The sequence below is a fragment of the Notamacropus eugenii genome, chromosome 2 (genome assembly GCF_028372415.1).
Source record: "Notamacropus eugenii isolate mMacEug1 chromosome 2, mMacEug1.pri_v2, whole genome shotgun sequence".
Classification (NCBI taxonomy): domain Eukaryota; kingdom Metazoa; phylum Chordata; class Mammalia; order Diprotodontia; family Macropodidae; genus Notamacropus; species Notamacropus eugenii.
This window is the reverse complement of record NC_092873.1, coordinates 173,270,596-173,284,655: the sequence shown is the minus strand read 5'-3', so window position 1 is coordinate 173,284,655 and position 14,060 is coordinate 173,270,596. Positions and strand designations below refer to the sequence as shown.

General features: G+C 36.6%; 1 protein-coding gene across 11 annotated transcripts in view; it reads right to left on the bottom strand.

The window, feature by feature from the left end:
* The window catches only part of KLHL32 (kelch like family member 32), a 296,021-nt gene that overhangs the window by 228,246 nt on the left and 53,715 nt on the right, over positions 1 to 14,060 (bottom strand). Inside the window, exon 1 of one of the 11 annotated variants that reach the window (XR_011974432.1) lies at positions 13,146 to 13,413. The exons of 4 other annotated variants lie outside the window; for them this stretch is intronic. Coding sequence is in view for 6 of the 7 variants with exons in the window: in XM_072642895.1 (XP_072498996.1) it covers positions 13,146 to 13,159 (14 nt within the window). In the remaining variant the exon portion in view is untranslated. Of the gene's footprint in view, positions 1 to 13,145; positions 13,414 to 14,060 lie in introns of those variants that run through there. 6 more of the 11 variants (XM_072642895.1, XM_072642888.1, XM_072642894.1 and 3 more) reach the window with 6 other exon arrangements.

Below are 14,060 nucleotides of genomic sequence, written 5' to 3'. Positions count from 1 at the left end.
TAAATAATTTTTTATTAACTCATTCATCAAAACCTCAAGCAACATATCTACAAAGAAGCTTATCTTCCCACAAAATAATTGATCCCCCTTCATCTCACTTTCTACATTTCTCCTGACACTGCCACCATAGAGTCATAGCACAGGAATCATCTTTGACTCTCCCCTTTCCCTCATCATATGAAAATCATCTCAAATTCTTTCACTTACCAGTTGTATGACCCCAGGCCATCAATTCAGAGCTCTGGCTCTGCTTTCCTTATCTCATCTATATAATAAAGGAGTTGGACTAAATTCTCTCTCAGACCTCTTTCAGCTCTGACATTCTATGATTCTAAATTGCCAAGTCCTATTAATTTTACCACCTCACAACCTCTTTTATAACATGTCGTCCTTTCCAGTCTCACCATAAGCACCCTAGCTCAAGTCCTTATTATCTAGATTAATGTCACAGACTCCTAATTGGTTTACACATTTCTAGTCTCTTCCCTTTCTTCTTCATTCTTCTGCCCAAGTCATCTTAACATAGTATTCTGATCCCAAGAATGTTCTACTCAATAATAAAAATACCTTAATCTTGGCACTTAAAAATCCTCAACAATCTGGGTCTAACTCATTTCCAGCCTAATCATGTACTCTATGTATTCTAATCACATTAAAGTATTCTCCATTCCCACTCTCATCTGCTTTCACCTCCTTCTCACCTTCACCAATATTATTCCCTCCATCCCTGGAATTCTTCATCCATTCTCCCATTTCTGCCTAGTGAAATCCTTCTCTTCCTTCAAAACCTAGTTTACGTGTCACCTGTTCCAAGCAATTCTTTCTGACGTCACCAAGAATCTCTCTCTTCTCAAATTTATCATGTCATTTTACCCATATCTCTCAATTCAATTTAATAAAATTTTATTAAGTACTTACCATGTGCCCTGTGCTAGATATTAGCGATACAAAGACAAAAGAGTCCTTGCTCTCTCAAGGGGCTTACATTCTACATACCCTCTTCTGCACTTAATATATATAGCTCTACCTTGTGTTACCATTATTTAAACACATCTTTGTACCCCCCCTCATTAGACTGTAGGCCCTTTAAGAGCAGGTCTATATTTTACCTTTCTTTGTGTTTCCTAAATTTAGTATAGTACCTTACACAAAGCAGGCACTTAGTAATGTTAGTGGGGGTTTTTTAAATAAAATTTAATAAACCCTGGGATCACAGCAACAGAGTCTGAAAGACAGAAGAGACCTCAAAGGTCATTAAGCCCAAACCTCTAATATTGCAGACAAAGGCTGGTTCATTCCTCTTTTACCATTTTATTACTTTCTTTTCAAATGGGGAAATGACTGAGCTGTATTTTAAAATTATCCTTCATCTTAGGTGAATTATTTCCATAGAAAAGTAAAATTGTGTACAGAAAATATAATACCAGAAATGAGATAGCAAATACAGACTTGCTCAACTGCTGAAATATTAAAATAGAAAATATCACAGAACATACAAAAAAACACAAAAGAGAAATGCATGAAGAGCTTACAAATTTGTCAGATATCAAATAACTTGTGTCTTATATGTTCTCACTTAAGTGAGTCTTTTTGCCCACCCACTTCCCTTCACTATTTAATTCTAAAAAGATGGGCTGAAGTTATTAAAATCAACTGAGGCCTAGTCCAGCCACTGTCCTTGGAAATGAGATTTTCACCTTGATTTCCTAATGAACAGTGATATCCAAAGTGACATGAGTAATCAGTGACAAAGTTAATTACATTCTAGATCTTCTAATTCTTCTACTTTACTTTGTCCCAGACAGGTTATGAAAAAATATTACTTAGTGCATGTAAAAGCTGCATTCAAGGAATTAAAATAGAAACTGTGTGTGCAAGTGTCACTCTGTGTAAATCTGCTTCAGGGAATCGGGAATATGCTACAATCTGCTAAGACCTAATACATCTTTTTCTACTGCCCATTGACTTCCTAGAAACTTTAATTCTTCTGTCTTTATTGAGTTCCATGATTTACATTCATAATACTATCACTGAGAGGACACTCACGTTTAAGATGGGCTTTGGTAATGACATAGAGATTGGGATCACCAAAGGTTCCACAAAATTTTCTACCCCAGAATCCTTCTATACTCACTTCTGAGCCTGACTCAATTTATCCATCTGTAGTACTTGTAGATGATTAAAAAAAAGTAACAAGGATTACAAATTTCCTTCTTTTTTATAACAATGCATTCCCCAACGGCCCCACCTCTCCCTTCTAAGATTTTTAAGGAAGCAGTCTCAGAGAAATGTAAATAATCTGGCCCAGTTATCAAAAAGAAGGTTGAGGTAGGAGGAAAAACTGAGGTGAAAGGGAAAATGACCTCCAACTGAGAACTAGCATCAAATGCTTGTGCAAGTGGGACAGCCCCACCTGGACAAATGGTTCTAGCAAGCACCAGAGCCCTTAGAGCTAATTTAAGAGAACAATTTAGAATGGCAAAAATAGAATATTTCAATAACATCCTGAAAAACCTGGATGTGTATGCAAGGGCTGTACAAAAGATAATGCACAAAAACAAAAATTAAAAAATGGAGGTGCTCTTGCACTGAAATTGGTTCTGAGGTACGTTTTTTAAGCTGTGAAGTCAAGAAAGGCAAGGGTTAGAGGGTGGTCACTCCATGAGAGGCAAAGGCTCAAAGAGCAGGGAGGGGTCTTCTGGGAGTGAAGACTACAAGTAGCCTCTGCTGGAGTTTCAGAAATGTGGCCTTCACTACAGAAGGGAGAATTACAGAGGGCAGCTGTGCTGGAGGCTAAACCACAGGAAGTCCAACTATGGCTGGCAGGGTCTGAGAGGACTGACAGTCACCATCTATCAGGAGCCCAGTAGAGTTACAGGAGGTAGAGAATGAAGAGCGATGGGGAGCAGCAACCTCCTGCCCTATCTCCTACCCCTTTCTGAAGTATCAAGCACCAAGACAAGACTGTAAGTCAGAGAGACTGTATAGATTAGTGACAGGATTTCCCAGTGGGGCACAGGAATCCTTGCTACAGCCAAACATTTGTAAATAAATTATTTTTTATGCTTTCAGACTTATAAGCCTGAGCGAAAAGTAAGGAGAAGTCCAAAAGAAAGAAAAGTAATATAAGACCAGTAGAGGAATCAGTACATATTACATTTGTCTGTAAAACAAGCTCTTCAACCCTATTTACTAACATAAATTTGTGTGATCTGACAAGGAGATAAACATTTCTGAAGTTCTCTTTATAAAAAACATATTTTCCTAAAAACTTCATTAAAATATTTTGTCAGTTATGTGGCTATGGGTCTTTAAAATGTACAAACTTCATTCACTTCAAGGAGAACTAGTGGTACACCTTGTAAGACTGCCAAATATTGAAATAACAAAAAACAAGCCAGAAGTGTGAATCATCCCAAAACGTACCTGGACTCTTTGTTTCAGAAAGCCTGTGCTGTAAGCATTACATAACACTGTGCTAACTACTAATGCAACTGGCTGCCTTTCAAAAATTACATATCATAATTCATGTAATGATTTCTTTTCCACCCACTTTATTTTTCCATTGTAGATAGAGAAAGCAATCTCTCACCGAAGAGACTCTATAATGCTCTGGGGTAAAATGTAATTAGGGCAACGTCATTTGCAATGAGGAACATTTTGAGAACCTCACCATCAAAAGGAATTTCTTTTGTTTAGACATCTTTTTTATTTTGGCAGAAAATTATATAAGGAAAATAATTCTTCTTGGTTTTCCTCCTACAAATAAAGGATGGGAGGAAACCTATAAAGAATAAACCCTAACAAAATCTTAATGCTTTCATTGACAAACACAGAATTTTCATTCTTTATGTATTTCTGACTATAATGCGGTATTTTAAAAAATGAATAAAACACCATAAGATAACATGGAGCTTTGTAGAGAACATTGTAATCACAGAAGTTTAGAGCTGAGGAATCTTGAACATTACGTGTTTCAATTCCCATATCCTATAAAATAAGCAAAAGGGTATGGGTAATCATTGTTGTTGTTCAGTTGTTGCAGTGAAGAACAATTCTCTGTGACCCCATTTGGGGTTTTCTGGGCAAAAATACGAGAATGATTTGCCATTTTCCTCTCCAATAGATAGAGAAACCGAGGCAAACAGTGTTAAGTGATTTGCCCATGGTCATACAGCTCATGAGTGTCTGAGACCAGATCTGAAATCAGTTATTCCTGACTCAAGGCCCATTGCTCACTTCTCCGTGCCACCTTACTTGCTGTAATATTATATATATATTCTGAAGAGAAAAATTCACAAGTTTATTTCTAAGCAGATACAGTCACTTAGTATCTCTGGGCCTTCCTCATTTGTAAAAATGTAAGGATTCCATCCCAGTACTAAAATTCTAGGATTTTATTATGTTGATCATAAACACGCAAATCTTTATAGCCTTATATATTTTTAATTTTATTTAAACAAAACATCATGGAAAGAAAGAAAAGTAATATAAGTCCAGTAGGGGAATCAGTTACACTTGTCTTTATAGCTTTTCAACACTATCTACTGACATGAATTAGTGTAACCTGACAAGGACAGAAATGTTCTCTATATTTAAAAAAAGCATTTTTCTAAAAACGTCATGTTTTGTCAACTGTGTAGTTATGGGTCTTTAAAATTTACAAACTTCATTGTAAAGACCAAAATTACACCTATTAAAAATAGATTTTTAATTGACATCTTTTGTTTTTACATTATTGAGAATTTCCTTTAAGAGGAAGAGAAGAAAAAACATTAGCAAAATTGATCAATTCATTTTTTTTTTAAATCTTGATATTAAAAGCAATATTCTCCACTTCTTAACTTACCTATCTCATATGTCCTCTTGGGGTCAAAGGGCTTCGTAGCTCTGTTCCTGCCTTGAAGGTTCAAAACCACACTTGTCTGTCTCTCATCCTGGAATACTCCTCAGCACCTGGACCTCTTCTCCCTAGAACATCTCATTACTCCTGTAGCCTTTCCAACCTGAGATATATCCCTTCACAATATCTACTCTCTTTGCCCTCTGGTTAATTCCCCTTGGCATCTTCCATTTTGTGGATGGCCTGTACCAGCCTTCACCACCCCCTCCACTCCTATTTCTGACACCCAGACTTGCTAACCATTCTCCATCATTGAATCTCTTCATCCCTCCACCTCTCCCCAACTTTCTCAGCTGCCCCTGTGTGCGTTGCCATTGTTGTCACTCAGACATTCAGTGGCGTCTGACTTCATGACACCATGGACTAGTGTGCCAAGACTTCTATTCTCCAGTATCTCCCAAAGTCTGTCCAAGCTCATGTTCATTACTTCCATGACACTTTTCACCTCATCCTCTGCCATCCCTTCTCCTTTTACTTTCAATCTTTCCCAACAGTAGGGTCTTTTACAAGAAGTCCTTTATTCTCATTATATGACCAAAGTATTTAAGCTTCAGCTCCAGTATCTGTCCTTACAATGAGTAGCTGAGTTAATCTGCAAGGTAATCTTAAAAGCCTTCTCTAACACCATAATTCAAAAGCATTGATTATGTAGCTTTCCTTACGGTTCAACTATCACAGGCATATATTACTACTGGAAAAATCACAGCTTTGAATACACAGACCTTTGTACGCATGGGAATGTTTGCTTTTTAGTATGCTATCCAGATTTGCCACAGCTTTCCTTCCAAGGAGCAAGCATCTTTTAATTTCATAGCTGCAGTCACTCATTGTCTGCAGTGATCTTTGAACACAAGAACATAAAATCTGACACTGCTTCAATTTCTTCCCCCTCTATTTTCCAGGAAGTGATGGGACCAGTTGCCAAGATCTTAGTTGTTTATTTTTTTTGTTAAGTTTTGAACCAGCTTTTACACTCTCTTCTCTTACCCTCATCAAGAAGCTCCTTAATTCCTCTTCACTTTCTGCCATTAGAGAGGTATCAGTTGCTTATCTGAGACTGTTTATGTTCTCATGGCACCCTTAACTCCAGCTTTTGATTTGTCTAGCGTGGCATTTCACATGATGTACTTTGCATAGAAGTTAAATAAATAAGCTAACAATATACAGCCTTATTGTACTTCTTTCCCAATCTGAAACCAACCAGTTGTTCCATCTCTGATTCTGTTATCTCTTGACTGCATATAGGTCCCTTAGGAGAAAAGATGATATGATATTCCCATCACTTTGAGAACTTGCCAGGATTTGATGTGATCCACAGAGTCAAAGGCTTTAATGTAGTCAATGAGGCAGAAGTAGATATTTTTCTGGAACTCACTTGTTTTTTTCCATAATAGAGTGAAGGTTGGCAATTTGGTCACTAATTTCTGTGCGTCTTTGAAAACCAGGCTGTACTTCTGGCAATTCTCAGTTCACATATTGCTGAAGCCTCACTTGCAGAATCTTAAGCATAGCTTTGCTGATACATAAAATGAATGCAATTGTTTGGTAATATGAAAATTTTTTGGCATTGCCCTTCTTTAGGAGAGCAATCCAGTGGTCACTGCTGAGTTTTTCAAACTTACTGTCATATTGAATTTAGCACTTTAGCAGCAGCATCTTTTAGGATTTTATATAGTTCAGTTGGAATTCCACCACTATTTGGATTAGTGAACTTAAATAGATGGGAATGGGTGAATTTCATTCAGGTGACCATAATATATACTACTATGAACAAGAATCCCTTAGAAGAAATGGAGTGGCTCTCATAGTCAATAAAAGAGTGTTAGGTAGTTAGTTAGTTAAGTTCACTAACTTCATTATTAGCAATACTCCCCAATGGCCTTTGGACTTCATTCTCTAGGATGTCTGACTCTAGATCAGTAACCACACCATCGTGGTTATAGGTGAGGTTGAGATCTTTCTGGTATAGCTCTTTTGTATACATTCTTGCCTCCTCTACTTAATCTTTTCTACTTCTATTAAGTCCCTACCATTTTTGTCTTTTGTCATTCCTATTCCCTTGATGTCTTTAATTTTCTTGATGACATCTCTTGTCTTTCCCATTCTATTGGGTTTTTTTCTATTTCTTTGCATTGCTCATTTTTAGCCTCATCAGAAAGCCATTTTGTTTTCTAGTTCTTGGTTTTCTTTGGAATATTTTTTTGTTGCCACCTCCTGTAAAATATTGCAAACATCTATCCATAGTTCCTCAGGCATTCTATCTACCAGATCTAATTCCTTAAACTTATTCATCACCTCCAGTTCATATTTATAAGGGAAGTTATTTAGGTCATACCTATGTGGTCTGATGGTTTTCCCTATTTTTTTCAATTTAAGTCTGAATTTTGCAATAAGAAGCTCATAATCTGAGTTACAGTCAGCTCCAGGTCTTGTTTTAACTGACTATATAGAGTTTCTCCCCCTCTGGCTGCAAAGTGGATCATCAATCTGATTTAGATATTGACCATCTGGTGATGCTCCCATGTGGAGTTGCCTTTTGGGTTGCTGAAAAAGGGCATTTCCTATGACCAATGAGTTATCTTGATAAAACTCTATTAGTCTCTGCCCTGTGTCATTTTGTACTCCAAGGTCAAACTTGCCTGTTATTCTAAGTATCTTTTGATTTCCTACTTTAGCATTCCAGCCTCCTGTGACGAACATGACATCTTTTTGGTTTTTGGTGCTATTTCTAGAATATGCTATGTCTTCATAGAACTGATCCACTTTGGCCTCTTCAGCATCAGTGGCTGGAGAACAGCCTTGTGTTACTGTGATACTGAATGATTTGTCTTGGATTCAATCAACTATCATTCTCTCATTTTTGAGGTTATATGCCCGTACTGCTTTTCTCACTCTTTTATTGACTATGAGAGCCACTCCATTTCTTCTAAGGGATTCTTGTCCAAAGTAGTATATATTATGATCACCTGAATGAAATTCACCCATTCCCATCTATTCAAGTTCACTAATCCAAAGGTGTTAATGCTGAAACTTTCCATCTCCCGTCTGACCATATCTACCTTACCTTGGTTCACAGGTCTTATATTCTAGGTTCCAATCAAATCTTGATCTTTACAGCATGGGACTTTCCTTCTCTCACCAGACACATCTGCAGCTGAGCTTCCTTTCCACTGACCCATCAGCTTCATTCTTTCTGGAGACACTTGCAGTTGTCCTCCACTCTTCCCTAGTTATGTGTTGGACACCTTCTGCCCTGAGGGGCTCATCTTTTTATGTGGTATCTTTTACCATTTTAATATGGTCTAAGGGGTTTTCTTGGCAAAGATACTAAAGTGGTTTGCCATTTCCTTTTCCACTATGACCTGTTTGTTTTGGATAACTCTGTGGGGCATGCCTCCCAGTTTCACTGAGCTACACAAACGCCTTAGCCTGGGGGGGGGGGGGGGGGGGGGGCGCGTTGCGGTTTTGTCTTCCCCGATTAGAACATATATATGCTCCCTGAAGATAATCACACTCTATCTTTTTGCTGCCATTTGTATCACTAGTACTTAGCACAGTGCCTGGAACATAGTAAGCACTTAACAACTTCACTTCTTTTCCAAGTTTGTTCTTTATAATTTCACAACATTCATTTATGACTGTTTTGTAATTGTTTTTGAATTTACATTTTTTGTAATCACTGTGTATATTGTCTACTTGGCTCTGCTTATTTCATTTTGAATAAGTATACATGAGTCTTTCCAAATTTCTCTGTATTCATGTTTGTTGTTTCTTACAACATAGATATATCCCACGATGTTTATATACCACAATTTATTCTCATTAAAATTTAAGTCCCTTCTTTTTCCTCTGGTGGGAAAGCAGCATGTCTAATATAATTTAGCATTGTTTTTCAAATTTGAATTTCATTAATGAAAGTAAATTAATGTCATTTATTTGTTCTTTTAAAATGAGCATTCATGATAGTATCAGAAAAACTCTAGCAATATCATAAGGTAATTACCTTAGGGATCCGATTAGAAACATGTCACTGTTAATATTCTTGTCAGAATCAATATTATAAAAATGAAGAGGATCTATATGCTACCTAGCTTTCTACCCTGACAAGCATGCTACCAACCACTACGTGTCTGAGTTTTAATCATACAAAGAATAATTATCCTTCTAGAAAAATTGCAAGCATTTTAATGCCAGTAAATGGGGGTCCAGAAAAAAAATCTTTTTGAAATTTGTGTTTTTGTAGGAGTCAGAAAATGAAATATGTCAGAGTGAATGAGTTCTAAAGGCTAATCAACTGTCAAAGGATAATATTAAATGACTTCTTAGGGTTTTTTTCTTTGACATTTCAACTATGCTTATATCTTTATATGCTTATCTCCTGAGAAAATTCAATTTTCCCTTATACTTATTTCATAATTAGAGACTCACTCAGGATTTTGGCTCTCTATAAAATTAATAAGTAGAGTTCACCTACTTCAACACTTAGTGAATGGATTGAGAATTAAAATGCAGGTCATTAAGAACAACTTAAGAATGAGTCAATCTAGAAATAATTTCTAATGATTAATTCTTACAAATGAATCATTAGTAAGCCCTATCCTTAGACTAAGCTTAAATCTTAATGATTAACTTTTTTTAAGAGACCCTTAAAGCTCTGTTTAATAACTTTAATAACAAGTGATCCTCCTCTTTTTATTAGGAAGGCATTCACCAATGTATTAACATTCTGTAAAACATTTTTGTATCATTTTAATTTTTCAATTAACAAGTAGTCTTTTTCTCTTCCTCCAACACAAGCCTCAATTTAAAAGAAAAGCAAAAATAAAATCCATATAGTAAGTACACATAAATTCCTCCACTGTCCATGGTCGAAAATGAAAGTCTGATTCTACATCTTGAATCTATCACTACCCTGTCAAGAGGAGAGAAGTTTAGTTAATGATCAGTCCTGTGCAACAATGGTTGGTCACTGCATTATGAACAGTAGGCCACAGGTCAAAATTGCTAGAAATGAAGAAGGTGAAAATGGAAGGTTTTGTCCTGCTGATAAGCTAATCTTTTTTCCCATATCTATTACACACACTAGCTAAAGGTCTTGACTCACTAGTGATCCTTTCAGTTTCAGTCCCTCCTCCCACCCCCATCTCTCCTTGCTGGACTGGTACTCAGCCTAGGTCAAACTATATCAGCGTTCTAGGTGCCACATTTGAGAAGAGGTGCTGACAAACTGAAAAGCATCTGAAGTAAAGTAACAAAGATGAGAGGGACTAAATTGGATACTCTCCCCAAAATCAACTTAAGGAATTAGGAATATTTATGAAAGAGAAGACTGACAGGGGGCATCATTTTGTGTGCTCAAATATCTGAAGGCTGTCACATGGAAAAAGGAATGAGGGTAGTGGCAATGAGGCTAACAACAACATGCCCATTTTAAGATTAAAGAGATGAATTTATACAAACATTTATCAGTTGGTCACTTATAACCTTCAAGAGTAGGTTATAAAACTTTGGTATTACCTGCTTTTCTACATGCATTTATATTTATGTGAGTCAATAACAGGTATACCTCTATCCAGGGCCTTGTGGTCAAAGATTACATTGTGGGGTACCAGGAATAAATTTAGTAAGCTGAGAAATCTTACTCCTGTTTCATTTGTTTTCTTTTTCCTCCTAACAAGCAGAAAGATCTTCAGACTCGGAAGAGAACAAAACAGACATGATAAGAGAGTCCTTGGATGCCCCCAATTTCAAGTATGGTGCATGGAAAAAAATGACGTGTTTAAAATCACAGCACCTGGATTTGAATCCCAAGTCTGTCATTTACTCGTTGTGTGATCTTGGGCAAGTTCTTAACTTCTGTAGGCCTCGGGTTCCTCATTTGTAAGATGAGTCTGTTACACTACATGACCTCCAAGGCTTTTTTCCAGCTCTAAGTTTGTTATCTCACGTAAAAAGAAAATGCGGATCTTAATAGACTGCAAATTCAATATTTGTTAACAATAAGATGTAGCAAATAAAATAACCAGTTCCATTTTGGCCTTCAAAATGGTGGAAAATGGTGTCCAAAACAAAAGATAACAAACATCCTGCACTCTGCTCTCATTAGATCAAATCTGGGTGCCAGATTTTAGAGTATATTCAGAGGAAGATGGCCAGATTGTTGAAAAAACTAGAGATCATCCTATATGATAATTAATTTAAAGAACTGGGTTAACTCTAGTTAACCTAGAGAAGAGCATACTTGAGGAATTGGGCCTGGAGTAGAATGAGGAACGATAGTTATTTTTACAAGTTTGTCATGTGGAAGAGCAATCTATCTTCCTATGCTTTGCATTCTGAGTTCCCTTCCAACTCAGATTCTGATTACATGATTCTACCTGGCCCCAAAGCACAAAACTAGATAAAAGTAGAAGCTAGAGAGAGGCAGATGTCACTTTAATCTAGAGGGAAACAAGTCCTATCAGAACTGCCCCCAAGTAGAACAAGCTGCCTCAATATAATGAAGTCCTCATCTCTGAAGGACTTCAAGATGGAGCAGGATGACCACTTGTCCAAAAGGTCAAGTATGCTTCAAGTACAACTTGGACTAGATGACCTCTGAGAGCCCTTCCAACTCTTGAGATTCTGTGTTTCAGTATGTAATTTTCATTTAGATTTGCCTTATTTGATTTACCTTATTCTCCCCTGATAGATACACACACAAGGTTTTGAATAGCATTGTCATATAGCAGGTAGTTAGAGAATACTTGATGAGTACAAATCATTCCTTGTTATATCCCTGATACTGATGCAAAAAAAAAGAAAAAAAAAAAAGAAAAAGCACTAATATTTGTTTAAGAACTTGGGAGTATAAATTTTCCCTCCTGAGATATTTTCTCTGCACATTCAAATAAGAAATGTTCTGAGACCATAAACAGCATAAAATTTCATAAATGAATTTCAGGTGTAGTGTAAATGTGAACCAAAAGTACCTTTGGAATATGTGTGTGTGTATACATATATATATATATATATTCACATATACATATGTGTATGTATATACATGCTTGTATTTTTGCATGTACGTATTACTGGAAAGATCTTCAAGCTTTTCCTCTCTGTTAAAAATTAAAATGAATACTAAAAAGAAGTTGAACTGAGTAATGGAAAAATAAATGAAGCGCTGGAGACTAGGTAATGAGAAATCTGACTCCCCTCCTGGCATAGAGATGGGGTGGGGAGCTACTAAAAAAGAATTTTGTATACATTATCAGATCCACCTCCCATAAGATATTTTTAATCAGTTGGTTTTGTTTATCACAAGAGACAGTTTAGACTGGAAGGGAAAGAATTGAAATCACTGTGATGTAGATACTTAAGGCATCAATAAAACATTAAAAAAATAAGGGTGGGGAAAAAACCTCTCAAGATTGTTTAGTTCATTATTACTCTCTTTTCTACAGTGTTTAATTTCAGTTAACATTCTATAACAATATTCAATTTCTATTTAATATCCTTCTACTAAGGTAAAAAAAAATTCTTTTTGCAGAACAAAGAGAGAAGTTACCTTTTTAAAAGGATTTCAAGAGGACTGCATGAGTCCGGTTATTTGGGGCTATTGTAAGTATTAGCCTTTTTTTATTCTTCTAACAGTTTAAGCTCATACAAATTCCTTTTAGAGAGAATTCTCAATATTTTGAAAAATAATAATAACAACTTTGAAAATACTATTCAGGGGATAGATATTAAAACAGCTTAAATGTAGAATTATGAAATATTAAACTGAGTGAACATTATGCAACACTTTTTTTTTAAGCAAAATTCTAAATGATTGCATACAAGGAAATAAACAGTATATATCTTTTCATTGTCAACACTGCTGGGGGAAAAAACTGGTCTCTTGCTGCTTTTACCAGTTTGATGGTTTTAATATAAAATCAGCTGTTTGACATTTCTAAAAAATACTTCATTATCATATTAGTATATTCACTACTTCAATTCAACTAAACAATTATTTATTAATTACTTACCATGTGCTACACAGTGAAAATACAAAGAAAATACAAAGGAAGGGAAGGGGAGGGGAGAAGAAGGGAGGGGAGAAAAGGGGCCAGTAAAACCCAAGTCAACTGGGCACATTCTGGTCATCTAAATTTGCCTTTCTTTGGAGAGGAGAAGGAAGGGGAGGGGGAGGCAGACAGGAGAGGAGGTGGTGAGTTGCCCAGCTAGCTGGGTCCCCATTCAGCCAGCTGCCTCTACTCACAGGATCGTGTTCATCCTTCGATGCCGAAGAAGACCATGCCATCAGAGAAATGGTGACATGACTTGCACTTGACTTTGTTTTGAGTGAGGGAGGGCTGTGTAGGTCACCAGCCTCACTTCTCCTCTAGAGCCATCTGAATCCAATGACCAGATATTCATCAGGATGACTGGAGATGACCCAGGATACACTGGGAGACCTTGGCCTCACCCTAAGTGAGTACCTGGTTAAAGACTTTAAATGACAACTCAAGGAGTTTATACTTGAATCAGCAGAGAACAACTAATGATTCTTTTTTAGCACAAGAGTGATGTGGTCAGTCCTGTACTTCAGGGAGACTATAGTGGCAGCCTTGTGGAACTCATACTGCAGAGGGTGGAGAGACTGAAAGTTAAGAGGACAGTTACAGGTTACTCTCATAGATTGGTACAAAAGTAATCAAAGCCTGAACTATGGTGATGGCTGTGGGAAGAGATGGAAGAGATGCAAAAGTCATGTGCTGTGCTGGGATACTAATAAGACTGGGCAACTGCTTAAGAAATGGTGGGGTGGTGTAACACACACACACACATATAAAATAACAATATTGTAAAGACAAACAACTTGGAAAGTCTTAGGAACTTTGATCAGCATAATGACCAATCATGAATCCAGAGCACTAATAATGCAACATACCTAACCCCTCCTAATTAAAAAAGACTCAGTACAAAATGAACCCTTTAAAAAAAAGATATATCCAATCCAAAATTTATTTTGCTTGACTATACAAATTTGTAACAGGAATTATGTTTTTCTTTTTTCCTTAATGGCACTGTGGGGAGAGACAGGGGAGAGGGGCTGCGGGTACCCAAGGGAAAGAAATGTAAGGAGAAAAGGTGAATTTTTGCTCATGGGAAAAAAATTAAATTTTTTTAAAAA